We start from the raw sequence: 14,849 nt of genomic DNA on the forward strand, positions 1-14,849 counted from the left end.
GAAACCCATGCCACCCCCCAAAATAAGGGATTGAAACCCCCATACACCACCCCAAAATAAGGGTTTGAAACCCCACACCCCACCCCAAAATAAGGGTTTGAAACCCACACCACCACCCCAAAATAAGGGATTGAAACCCCCATACACCACCCAAAAATAAGGTACCCATGCCACCCCCCAAAATAAGGGTTTGAAACCCCATACACCACCCCAAAACAAGGGTTTGAAACCCACACCACCACCTCAAAACAAGGGTTTGAAACCCACACCACCACCCCAAAACAAGGGTTTGAAACCCACACCACCACCCCAAAACAAGGGTTTGAAACCCACACCACCACCCCAAAACAAGGGTTTGAAACCCACACCACCATCCCAAAACAAGGGTTTGAAACCCACACCACCACCCCAAAACAAGGCTTTGAAACCCACACCACCACCCCAAAACAACGGTTTGAAACCCACACCACCAACCCAAAACAAGGGTTTGAAACCCCCATACACCACCCCAAAACAAGGATTTGAAACCCACACCACCAACCCAAAACAAGGGTTTGAAACCCACACCACCAACCCAAAACAAGGGTTTGAAACCCACACCACCCCAAAACAAGGGTTTAAAAACCCCATACACCACCCCAAAACAAGGATTTGAAACCCCCATACACCACCCCAAAACAAGGATTTGAAACCCACACCACCACCCCAAAACAAGGGTTTGAAACCCACACCACCACCCCAAAACAAGGGTTTGAAACCCACACCACCACCCCAAAACAAGGGTTTGAAAACCCCATACATCACCCCAAAACAAGGATTTGAAACCCACACCACCACCCCAAAACAAGGGTTTGAAACCCACACCACCACCCCAAAACAAGGGTTTGAAACCCCCATACACCACTCCAAAACAAGGGTTTAAAGCCCCCATACACCACCCCAAAACAAGGGTTTAAAAACCCCATACACCACCCCAAAACAAGGGTTTAAAAACCCCATACACCACCCAAAAATAGGGATTTGAAACCCCCATACATCACCCCAAAACAACAAACTGTGTGGATCGGCAAAGTTGTTCAAATGTCTATAAATTCTTTTAGGTACATGAGATTTGAGTGAAAATCCCCCCCACATGCACAAACTGTGATTTGAGTGAAAATCCCCCCAAACATGCACAAACTGTGATTTGAGTGAAAATCCCCCAAACATGCACAAACTGTGATTTGAGTGAAAATCCCCCAAACATGCACAAACTGTGATTTGAATGAAAATCCCCCCGCAAATACACAAACTATGATTTGAGTGAAAATCCCCCCACACATGCACAAACTGTGATTTGAGTGAAAATCCCCCCACACATGCACAAACTGTGATTTGAATGAAAATCCCCCCCACACACATATGCACAAACTGTGATTTGAGTGAAAATCCCCCCAAACATGCACAAACTGTGATTTGAGTGAAAATCCCCCCAAACATGCACAAAGGATTGTCTGTTAACTGGTTTATGCTCATCAGGATTTGAACACACACTGACACAGAGAATAAAATCACCAGTTACCTGAGTCCATACAGCGTGAGAATGGTGCCTGGTGTGGTGTGACGTTCGTATTTTACCCACACAGACAGAGAGAGCTGACTGGGAGAAATGGGCTGGGGGGTGAGCCGGTAGTCTGGGGGGGTGTAACCCAGCGCACCCGGGAACACGAGGTCGAAATCCGTAGACAGATCTGTAAAGACATAGAGTTAAAGAGTTAGTTTAGTTAATGTAGTGTTAGATAAGTCTGTAAACACAGACACAGAGAGAGTTAAAGAGTTAGTTTAAGTTAATGTAGTGTTAGACAGATATGTAAAGACAGAGAGAGAGAGAGAGAGAGAGAGAGAGAGAGAGAGAGAGAGAGAGAGAGAGAGAGAGAGAGTGAGTTATTTTAGTTAATGTAGTGTTAGATAGATCTGTAAACACAGACAGAGAGAGAGAGAGAGTTAGTTTAGTTAATGTAGTGTTAGATAGATCTATAAACACAGACACAGAGAGAGTTAAGTTAGTTAATGTAGTGTTAGATAGATCTGTAAACACAGACAGAGAGAGAGAGAGAGAGAGTTAAGTTAGTTAATGTAGTGTTAGATAGATCTGTAAACACAGACACAGAGAGAGTTAAGTTAGTTAATGTAGTGTTAGATAGATCTGTAAACACACAGAGAGAGAGAGAGTTAAGTTAGTTAATGTAGTGTTAGATAGATCTGTAAACACAGACAGAGTTATAGAGTTAAAGTTTGTTTTGGTTAACACATTGTTCGACAATGTTTGAGAATTTCCACTAGCCCTCACAGAAGCTTTGGCTAGTGTCCTATGTATTATAGTAATACAGTTGATAATTTCCACTAGCCCTCACAGAAGCTTTGACTAGTGCCCTATGTATTATAGTAATACAGTTGATAATTTCCACTAGCCCTCACAGAAGCTTTGACTAGTGCCCTATGTATTATAGTGAAACAGTTGATAATTTCCACTAGCCCTCACAGAAGCTTTGACTAGTGCCCTATGTATTATAGTAATACAGTTGATAATTTCCACTAGCCCTCACAGAAGCTTTGACTAGTGCCCTATGTATTATAGTAATACAGTTGATAATTTCCACTAGCCCTCACAGAAGCTTTGACTAGTGTCCTAAGTATTATAGTAATACAGTTGATAATTTCCACTAGCCCTCACAGAAGCTTTGACTAGTGTCCTATGTATTATAGTAACACAGTTGATAATTTCCACTAGCCCTCACAGAAGCTGTGGCTAGTGCCCTATGTATTATAGTAACACAGTTGATAATTTCCACTAGTCCTCACAGAAGCTTTGGCTAGTGCCCTATGTATTATAGTAATACAGTTGATAATTTCCACTAGCCCTCACAGAAGCTTTGGCTAGTGTCCTATGTATTATAGTAATACAGTTGATAATTTCCACTAGCCCTCACAGAAGCTGTGGCTAGTGCCCTATGTATTATAGTAATACAGTTGATAATTTCCACTAGTCCTCACAGAAGCTGTGGCTAGTGCCCTATGTATTATAGTAACACAGTTGATAATTTCCACTAGTCCTCACAGAAGCTTTGGCTAGTGCCCTATGTATTATAGTAACACAGTTGATAATTTTCACTAGCCCTCACAGAAGCTTTGGCTAGTGCCCTATGTATTATAGTAACACAGTTAATAATTTCCACTAGTCCTCACAGAAGCTTTGGCTAGTGCCCTATGTATTATAGTAACACAGCTGATAATTTCCACTAGCCCTCACAGAAGCTTTGACTAGTGCCCTATGTATTATAGTGATACAGTTGATAATTTCCACTAGTCCTCACATAAGCTTTGGCTAGTGCCCTATGTATTATAGTGACACAGCTGATAATTTCCACTAGCCCTCACAGAAGCTTTGACTAGTGCCCTATGTATTATAGTGATACAGTTGATAATTTCCACTAGCCCTCACAGAAGCTTTGACTAGTGTCCTATGTATTATAGTGATACAGTTGATAATTTCCACTAGCCCTCACAGAAGCTTTGGCTAGTGCCCTATGTATTATAGTAACACAGTTGATAATTTCCACTAGTCCTCACAGAAGCTTTGGCTAGTGTCCTATGTATTATAGTAACACAGTTGATAATTTCCACCAGCCCTCACAGAAGCTTTGACTAGTGTCCTATGTATTATAGTAACACAGTTGATAATTTCCACTAGTCCTCACAGAAGCTTTGGCTAGTGTCCTATGTATTATAGTAATACAGTTGATAATTTCCACTAGCCCTCACAGAAGCTTTGGCTAGTGTCCTATGTATTATAGTAATACAGTTGATAATTTCCACCAGCCCTCACAGAAGCTTTGACTAGTGCCCTATGTATTATAGTAACACAGTTGATAATTTCCACTAGCCCTCACAGAAGCTTTGGCTAGTGTCCTATGTATAATAGTAACACAGTTGATAATTTCCACTAGCCCAGATAAAAAACCTCACTAGCTGGGACCGAGACCTAGTGGACATGTCAAACCCTGGTTAACGACACCACTAGAGCACAATGATTTATTAATCATCAGCTACTAGATTCAAACATTTGGTAATTCTGTCATATACAGTGTCAGAGAGGAAACGCACTACATATTTTCATTAGCAGCAAGGGATCTTTTATATTCACTTTTCACAGACAGAACAGCACATACCATGGCCTTAATATACCAATCATGGTGCACTGGTTGATCAAAGGCCATGGTATGTGAGGTCTTGTCTGTAAGAAAGTGCATATAAAATTAAGATCCCTTGCTGCCAACAAAAAAACAATATAGCAAGTTTTCTTCAAGACTGTTGAAACACAAAGAGCCAAAAGTTACAATTACTATATACAGTGAAACTCTTCTAAAGCGGACACCCTCGGAACCAAGACTGTTGAAACACAAAGAGCCAAAAGTTACAATTACTATATACAGTGAAACTCTTCTAAAGCGGACACCCTCGGAACCAAGACTGTTGAAACACAAAGAGCCAAAAGTTACAATTACTATATACAGTGAAACTCTTCTAAACCGGACACCCCTGGAAACCAAGACTGTTGAAACACAAAGAGCCAAAAGTTACAATTACTATATACAGTGAAACTCTTCTAAAGCGGACACCCTCTAACCAAGACTGTTGAAACACAAAGAGCCAAAAGTTACAATTACTATATACAGTGAAACTCTTCTAAAGCGGACACCCTTGGAACCAAGACTGTTGAAACACAAAGAGCCAAAAGTTACAATTACTATATACAGTGAAACTCTTCTAAAGCGGACACCCTCGGAACCAAGACTGTTGAAACACAAAGAGCCAAAAGTTACAATTACTATATACAGTGAAACTCTTCTAAACCGGACACCCCTGGAAACCAAGACTGTTGAAACACAAAGAGCCAAAAGTTACAATTACTATATACAGTGAAACTCTTCTAAAGCGGACACCCTCTAACCAAGACTGTTGAAACACAAAGAGCCAAAAGTTACAATTACTATATACAGTGAAACTCTTCTAAAGCGGACACCCTCAGAACCAAGACTGTTGAAACACAAAGAGCCAAAAGTTACAATTACTATATACAGTGAAACTCTTCTAAAGCGGACACCCTCGGAACCAAGACTTTTGAAACACAAAGAGCCAAAAGTTACAATTACTATATACAGTGAAACTCTTCTAAACCGGACACCCCCATAACCAAGACTGTTGAAACACAAAGAGCCAAAAGTTACAATTACTATATACAGTGAAACTCTTCTAAAGCGGACACCCTCGGAACAAAGACTTTTGAAACACAAAGAGCCAAAAGTTACAATTACTATATACAGTGAAACTCTTCTAATCCGGACACCCTCGGAACCAAGACTGTTGAAACACAAAGAGCCAAAAGTTACAATTACTATATACAGTGAAACTCTTCTAAAGCGGACACCCTCGGAACCAAGACTTTTGAAACACAAAGAGCCAAAATTACAATTACTATATACAGTGAAACTCTTCTAAAGCGGACACCCTCGGAACCAAGACTGTTGAAACACAAAGAGCCAAAAGTTACAATTACTATATACAGTGAAACTCTTCTAAACCGGACACCCCCGGAAACCAAGACTGTTGAAACACAAAGAGCCAAAAGTTACAATTACTATATACAGTGAAACTCTTCTAAAGCGGACACCCTCGGAACCAAGACTGTTGAAACACAAAGAGCCAAAAGTTACAATTACTATATACAGTGAAACTCTTCTAAAGCGGACACCCTCGGAACCAAGACTGTTGAAACACAAAGAGCCAAAAGTTACAATTACTATATACAGTGAAACTCTTCTAAAGCGGACACCCTCGGAACCAAGACTGTTGAAACACAAAGAGCCAAAAGTTACAATTACTATATACAGTGAAACTCTTCTAAAACCGGACACCCCCATAACCAAGACTGTTGAAACACAAAGAGCCAAAAGTTACAATTACTATATACAGTGAAACTCTTCTAAACCGGACACCCTCGGAACCAAGACTGTTGAAACACAAAGAGCCAAAAGTTACAATTACTATATACAGTGAAACTCTTCTAAAGCGGACACCCTCGGAACCAAGACTGTTGAAACACAAAGAGCCAAAAGTTACAATTACTATATACAGTGAAACTCTTCTAAACCGGACACCCCCATAACCAAGACTGTTGAAACACAAAGAGCCAAAAGTTACAATTACTATATACAGTGAAACTCTTCTAAAGCGGACACCCTCGGAACCAAGACTGTTGAAACACAAAGAGCCAAAAGTTACAATTACTATATACAGTGAAACTCTTCTAAACCGGACACCCTCGGAACCAAGACTGTTGAAACACAAAGAGCCAAAAGTTACAATTACTATATACAGTGAAACTCTTCTAAAGCGGACACCCTCGGAACCAAGACTGTTGAAACACAAAGAGCCAAAAGTTACAATTACTATATACAGTGAAACTCTTCTAAAGCGGACACCCTCGGAACCAAGACTGTTGAAACACAAAGAGCCAAAAGTTACAATTACTATATACAGTGAAACTCTTCTAAAGCGGACACCCTCGGAACCAAGACTGTTGAAACACAAAGAGCCAAAAGTTACAATTACTATATACAGTGAAACTCTTCTAAAGCGGACACCCTCGGAACCAAGACTTTTGAAACACAAAGAGCCAAAAGTTACAATTACTATATACAGTGAAACTCTTCTAAACCGGACACCCCCATAACCAAGACTGTTGAAACACAAAGAGCCAAAGTTTACAATTACTATATACAGTGAAACTCTTCTAAAGCGGACACCCTCGGAACAAAGACTTTTGAAACACAAAGAGCCAAAAGTTACAATTACTAAATACAGTGAAACTCTTCTAATCCGGACACCCTCGGAACAAAGACTTTTGAAACACAAAGAGCCAAAAGTTACAATTACTATATACAGTGAAACTCTTCTAATCCGGACACCCTCGGAACCAAGACTGTTGAAACACAAAGAGCCAAAAGTTACAATTACTATATACAGTGAAACTCTTCTAAAGCGGACACCCTCGTAACCAAGACTTTTGAAACACAAAGAGCCAAAATTACAATTACTATATACAGTGAAACTCTTCTAAAGCGGACACCCTCGGAACCAAGACTGTTGAAACACAAAGAGCCAAAAGTTACAATTACTATATACAGTGAAACTCTTCTAAAGCGGACACCCTCGGAACCAAGACTTTTGAAACACAAAGAGCCAAAAGATACAATTACTATATATACAGTGAAACTCTTCTAAAGCGGACACCCTCGGAACCAAGACTGTTGAAACACAAAGAGCCAAAAGTTACAATTACTATATACAGTGAAACTCTTCTAAAGCGGACACCCTCGGAACCAAGACTGTTGAAACACAAAGAGCCAAAAGTTACAATTACTATATACAGTGAAACTCTTCTAATCCGGACACCCTCGGAACCAAGACTGTTGAAACACAGAGCCAAAAGTTACAATTACTATATACAGTGAAACTCTTCTAAAGCGGACACCCTCGGAATGAAGAGGGTCTGGTTTGAGAGGTTTCACTGTATTGAAATGTTTAATCATTTGTTAGAAAGAAAAGGAAAATCAGAAAGAGAGAGAAGTTTGCTGTCTAACAACACCACTAGAGCAAGCTGATTTATTATTAATCATTGGCTAATGGATGTAAAACAGTTGGTATTTTTTTTACGTATAGTCTTAGAGGGGAAACCTGCTACATTTCTCCATTAGTAGCAAGGGATCTTTTATATGCACCATCCCACAGATAGGATAGCACATACCACAGCCTTTGATATACCAGTCAGGGTGCACACCAATGGGAATCGATCCTAGACTGACTGTGCATTAAGTGAACACTTTACCACTGGGCCATGTCCAGCCCCTCATAAAGAGAGAGAGAGAGAGAGAGAGAGAGAGAGAGAGAGAGAGAGAGAGAGAGAGAGAGAGAGAGAGAGAGAGAGAGAGAGGGAAGAGAGAGAGAGAGAGAAGACAGAGGAAGAGAGAGAGAGAGGAAAAGAGAGAGAAAGAAATAGAGAGAGAGAGGAAAAGAGAGAGAGAGAGAGAGAGAGAGAGAGAGAGAGAGAGAGAGAGAGAGAGAGAGAGAGAGAGAGAGAGAGAGAGAGAGAGGAAGAGAGAGAGAGAGGGGGAAGAGAGAGACAGAGGAAGAGAGAGAGAGAGGAAGAAAAGAGAGGAAAAGAGAGAGAGAAAGAATAGAGAGAGAGAGGAAAAGAGAGAGAGAGAGAGAGAGAGAGAGAGAGAGAGAGAGAGAGAGAGAGAGAGAGAGAGAGAGAGAGAGGGAAGAGAGAGAGAGAGACAGAGAGAGACAGAGGAAGAGAGAGAGAGAGAGAAAAGAGAGAGAGAGAAAGAAAGAGAGAGAGAGAGGAAAAGAGAGAGAGAGAGAGAGAGAGAGAGAGAGAGAGAGAGAGAGGGGAAGAGAGAGAGAGAGAGACAGAGAGAGACAGAGGAAGAGAGAGAGAGAGGAAAAGAGAGAGAGAGAAAGAAATAGAGAGAGAGAGGAAAAGAGAGAGAGAGAGAGAAAGAGAGAGAGAGAGAAGAGAGAGAGAGAGAGAGAGAGAGAGAGAGAGAGACAGAGAGAGAGAGAGAGAGAGAGAGAGAGAGAGAGAGAGAGAGAGAGAGAGAGAGAGAGAGAGAGAGAGAGAGAGAGAGAGAGAGACAGAGAGAGAGAGAGAGACAGAGACAGAGACAGAGACAGAGGGAGAGAGAGAGACATTGAGGGAGAGAGTTAGAGACAGAGAAACATAGACCTGTTTCACCTGAGACAAACTTTTGGGGGAGTGAATAACACAATGTAATTTTTTGTTTCTAGCATTTAAACAGAGTGTGGTGTTAATTTCAAGCCATGAACAGCCAGTTAACATACCTTTACTACACTGGATGCCAATCTTTCCTGATTCACATTTACAGGTGAAGGAATCGATGCTGTCGACACACTTGGATCCCGGGGGACACGTGTTAGTGAGACAGTTGTTTATCTTAGTCTGACACTGGTCTCCTGTAAATCCTGGAAAATAAAGTGAGATGGTTGCAACTAGTTCACAGGTGGCTCCATTCAGACAGTATTCGGGTTAAAACATACCTGATAAACATGAACAGTGAACAGTGTAACTAGTTCACAGGTGACTCCATTCAGACAGTATTCGGGTTAAAACATACCTGGTAAACATGAACAGTCAACAGACAGTATTCAGGTTAAAACATACCTGGTAAACATAAACAGTGAACAGTGTCTGTAATTAGTTCACAGGTGGCTCCATTCAGACAGTATTTCGGTTAAAACATACCTGGTAAACATGAACAGTGAACAGTGTCTGTAACTAGTTCACAGGTGGCTCCATTTAGACAGTATTCAGGTTAAAACATACCTGGTAAACATGAACAGCGAACATTGTCTGCAACTAGTTCACAGGTGGCTCCATTTAGACAGTATTCAGGTTAAAACATACCTGGTAAACATGAACAGTGTCTACAACTAGTTCAAAGGTGGCTCCATTTAGACAGTATTTAGGTTAAAACATACCTGGTAAACATGAACAGTGTCTACAACTAGTTCACAAGTCGCTCAATTTAGACAGTATTCAGGTTAAAATATACCTGGTAAACATGAACAGTAAACAGTTCCTGTAACTAGTTCACAAGTGGCTCCATTTACAGTATTCAGGTTAAAACATACCTGGTAAACATGAACAGTGCCTGCAACTAGTTCACAGGTGGCTCCATTCAGACAGGTTAAAACATACCTGGTAAACATGAACAGTGAACAATGCCTCAACTAGTTCACAGGTTGCTACATTCAGACAATATTCAGAAGGTTAAAACATACCTGGTAAACATGAACAGTGAACGGTGCCTCCACCTAGTTCACAGGGGCTACATTCAGACAGTATTCAGAAGGTTACAACATACCTGGTAAACATGAACAGTGAACAGTGCCTGCAACTAGTTCACAGGTGGCTCCGTTCATGCAGTATCCAGACGAACAGGACACAGCCTTCTTCTCACAGTACAGTCCACTATAGCCTGTAACGACACAATACACAGTACAGTACTGAAAACAACAATCAAACCAAGTTGGCTTCTTAATGTTAGTAACCTTCTTTCACTGAACACTGCAGTGTCTCCCAGATATTTGGTATGTACCAAATAATGTGAAATTATCCCATACAACATACAAATTAATGAATAAATGCCCGAGGGTTTATGAATGTAAATTACATTGTCAGATGAATTCGTCACATGATTCAGTTAGGTTTATGAATGTAAATTACATTGTCAGATGAATTCGTCACATGATTCAGTTAGGTTTATGAATGTAAATTACATTGTCAGATGAATTCGTCACGTGATTCAGTTAGGTTTATGAATGTAAATTACATTGTCAGATGAATTCGTCACATGATTCAGTTAGATTTATGAATGTAAATTACATTGTTAGATCAATTTGTCACATGATTCAGTAAGGTTTATGAATGTAATTACATTGTCAGATCAATTCATCATGTGATTCAGTTAGGTTTATGAATGTAAATTACATTGTCAGATCAATTCGTCATGTGATTCAGTAAGATTTATTAATGTAAATTACATTGTCAGATGAATTCGTCATGTGATTCAGTAAGGTTTATGAATGTAAATTACATTGTCAGATGAATTCGTCATGTGATTCAGTTAGATTTATGAATGTAAATTACATTGTCAGATGAATTCGTCATGTGATTCAGTTAGATTTATGAATGTAAATTACATTGTCAGATGAATTCGTCATGTGATTCAGTAAGATTTATGAATGTAAATTACATTGTCAGATGAATTCGTCATGTGATTCAGTTAGATTTATGATAGTATATCTTTATCTGAAGTTAAAGTCATTTCAGTATGTTCAAAACTGGAACAAGCATTCTGAAAGTTCTGTAATAAACAATACGTATGTCCCCTACTGGGCGCAACATATTTTTATATCTCCTAAGTTCAAGGGCCATAACTCTGTCAGTGGCAGATCCAAAAATCCATTTAGGGGGGCCCGATGACATGAAGCAGAATGCCAAGGGAACTTTGGGGGAGATTTGGAGGGAATCTTAAAAAAATGAAAATTAATATGTAATAAAATTATAACTGTGTCAAAATTTGGGGAGACAGACGGACAGAAACATAGCTGGGCAGAATGACGAAGACTATAAACCTATATGGTCCTCTCCAGTTGGACTGATAGGGCACTAATAGATCAAAGAACATTAAATCCGTATCTGTGTGGTGTTTGTGGTCGATCAGTACATTACAAATAGCCAGCACCAACGCCTGACACAAAGGACAGACCTGTGGAACACTTGCAGGTTGTCGTGGCGCCGTTAACGGAACACACGCTGCCTGGTCCCACGCATGGATTGGCTATCTGACACAGATCATAGTTTGTCTCGCAGTTACTTCCCCTGTATCCCGGCTTACACCTGTAATACAAGTCAATTATTAACTCAACATCTGTACAATGGGAGAGTCATGTAAACATCAAAGATATATAGAGGCTATTTCATGTTTTTTTTCGAATACGATTTTTATGTCAACGAGTGGTGTGTGAAAACCATATTTTAACGAATTGCGAAGCAATGAGTGAAAATATGGTTTTCACACATCACGATTTGACATTAAAATCGTATTCGGAAAAATACCATGAAATGGTCTATTTATTATATACATATTTCCTAATTTTTAACAATATCTTTCGCTTTTTGGTAATATCTTTCGCTTATCCTATCGAAAACATGTAACGTCATGATATATTTCTTCCTATGGAACTTTGCCAGAAAATTTACTTTACCATAGACTTTTAAAAAGAAATTTGATTAAAATTTATCTTTATTAACATTTATTTAACAATACTGCGGTGCAAACATACCTGACAAAGCGATCCTCTAAAAACTCCCACAAAAACAAAACGAGTCGAACGCCGTTAAATTCTTACACTTACACTCGATGACACTACATTGTGTCATAATTATGCAGCTTCGTATTCAATTTGTTTTATATATTTTATCGTAATTGCACTTCAAATCCCTTTTTTATAGGTGCAGTTGTTTAAATTACATTTTTTATTTTTCAGATACGATCAGATGCATTGGTAATCATCAAATTTAAATAAGAAAAACCGAGACGAAGGAAGATAATTTAATCATGCACTTTTACAAAAAAGTAAATACGACTTCTATATTTTCACTGTAGCTAAAATACAGTGAAAATATGACTTTTCACCGGATATGACTTTTATGGTTTCCGTAGATCTATATATTTCATTGCTATCTATATAATAAATGTTAATTCATAACAATAGGTGATTTCATAGCAATATGTGATGTCATAGCAATATGTGATGTCATAGCAATATGTGATGTCATAGTACTAGGTGATGTCACAGCAACAGGTGATGTCATAGCAATAGGTGATGTCATAGCAATAGGTAACAGGCGATGTCATAGATGTTTACCATTATTAACCTACATGTATGTACAAGCCATGAACACTTGCTTACCTGTGTGTAACCTCTTCATAAGATTTAGTAACACTGCAGGATTTCACACTATATCTGTACTAATTGTGATGATGTCATATTACTGATGGAGGCGACTTTAAAACTATGATTTATTAAATATCTAATCAAAACACCTGCTCCAAATCGAATTTCTTTCTTATCATATATTTTCAAGGGAACATGTCCTGACCCTCCCCACACACACACACACCAATAAAATTTTCTGCACAGGTATGTGGACCAATATTTTAAAAGTTTTTTTAATGATACAATATCTTAAAACCGTTATGATGGCTATGACGTGTGTCATAGTGGCATCATAGCCTACATTGGTTTCAAGATATCTTAGCACTAAGATAGCTTTGAGACTCTATAGGGTGTATACTACCAAATCAAATCCCATAGACGACAATAGTAACATATGTGGCTAAAACTCCTACCTGCAGCGTATCAATCGACATAAACGCCACGGATATAAATACTACCACCCCTCACCCTTAAAGTGAATCACAAAAAAGTGGGTGTCAAGCTGCTCATTTCTGAGATAACGGGTAGCATCTATGACTACCCTAGTTCCGTACAAAATTTTAGTACTTGTTTTTACAGGTACCCCATACATGTTCCAAGCACAAGGCTACTTGACACAGTGGTACTAGATGAAATAAAATTGCATACATTTTTAGCCCAGATGAAACTAATTTTTTTTACAACCAACACACTCACATTTATAACCAATCACAGAACTTGTGGTGTTCACTTCTCTATTAAAAGTTGGGTGCACCTCGAACTTTGACCCAGCCGGAAGTTATTTGGTTTAGTACTACCTGTAGCCTGCTTTCCAAACAACTGGTTGTGACATAAATTTAATATTATCTGGTGTCTCCAGTCATGTAGTAATAATAATAGTAGTAGTATTCTTTATGTTGTCTACTTGTCTATTTCCATTTCCAACCAATGCCCCACGATTGGTGCAGGTATCAAAGGTGGCGGTATGTGCTGTCCTGTCTCAGGGAAAGTGCATATAAAAGATCTCTTGCTGCTAATTGAAAAATGTAGCCGATTACTTTTAAGACTTTGTGTCAAATATTACCAAATGTTTGACATCCAGTAGTCGGTGCTTAATCAATCACTGAGGAGAGAAACACGTAGGATTAAAGAAAAGGAATGTTGGTGTGACTGTATTAACACAAGAAACATTCCGTGTCACCAAGCTACATGAGGAGAGAAACACGTAGGATTAAAGAAAAGGAATGTTGGTGTGACTGTATTAACACAAGAAACATTCCGTGTCACCAAGCTACATGAGGAGAGAAACACGTAGGATTAAAGAAAAGGAATGTTGGTGTGACTGTATTAACACAAGAAACATTCCGTGTCACCAAGCTACATGAGGAGAGAAACACGTAGGATTAAAGAAAAGGAATGTTGGTGTGACTGTATTAACACAAGAAACATTCCGTGTCACCAAGCTACATGAGGAGAGAAACACGTAGGATTAAAGAAAAGGAATGTTGGTGTGACTGTATTAACACAAGAAACATTCCGTGTCACCAAGCTACATGAGGAGAGAAACACGTAGGATTAAAGAAAAGGAATGTTGGTGTGACTGTATTAACACAAGAAACATTCCGTGTCACCAAGCTACATGAGGAGAGAAACACGTAGGATTAAAGAAAAGGAATGTTGGTGTGACTGTATTAACACAAGAAACATTCCGTGTCACCAAGCTACATGAGGAGAGAAACACGTAGGATTAAAGAAAAGGAATGTTGGTGTGACTGTATTAACACAAGAAACATTCCGTGTCACCAAGCTACATGAGGAGAGAAACACGTAGGATTAAAGAAAAGGAATGTTGGTGTGACTGTATTAACACAAGAAACATTCCGTGTCACCAAGCTACATGAGGAGAGAAACACGTAGGATTAAAGAAAAGGAATGTTGGTGTGACTGTATTAACACAAGAAACATTCCGTGTCACCAAGCTACATGAGGAGAGAAACACGTAGGATTAAAGAAAAGGAATGTTGGTGTGACTGTATTAACACAAGAAACATTCCGTGTCACCAAGCTACATGAGGAGAGAAACACGTAGGATTAAAGAAAAGGAATGTTGGTGTGACTGTATTAACACAAGAAACATTCCGTGTCACCAAGCTACATGAGGAGAGAAACACGTAGGATTAAAGAAAAGGAATGTTGGTGTGACTGTATTAACACAAGAAACATTCCGTGTCACCAAGCTA

At 39.3% G+C, this 14,849-nt stretch overlaps 1 protein-coding gene across 1 annotated transcript in view; it reads right to left on the reverse strand.

Annotated features, from left to right (window-relative positions):
* Positions 1 to 14,849, reverse strand: part of LOC121386162 — a 128,479-nt gene that overhangs the window by 38,909 nt on the left and 74,721 nt on the right. The window contains exons 32-35 of the mRNA XM_041516960.1: positions 11,397 to 11,527; positions 9,990 to 10,103; positions 8,947 to 9,087; positions 1,562 to 1,730 (exon numbers count right to left, since the gene is read on the reverse strand). Coding sequence (XP_041372894.1) covers positions 1,562 to 1,730; positions 8,947 to 9,087; positions 9,990 to 10,103; positions 11,397 to 11,527 — 555 coding nt within the window. The remainder of the gene's footprint in view (positions 1 to 1,561; positions 1,731 to 8,946; positions 9,088 to 9,989; positions 10,104 to 11,396; positions 11,528 to 14,849) is intronic.

The sequence above is a fragment of the Gigantopelta aegis genome, chromosome 12 (genome assembly GCF_016097555.1).
Source record: "Gigantopelta aegis isolate Gae_Host chromosome 12, Gae_host_genome, whole genome shotgun sequence".
Taxonomy (NCBI): Eukaryota; Metazoa; Mollusca; class Gastropoda; order Neomphalida; family Peltospiridae; genus Gigantopelta; species Gigantopelta aegis.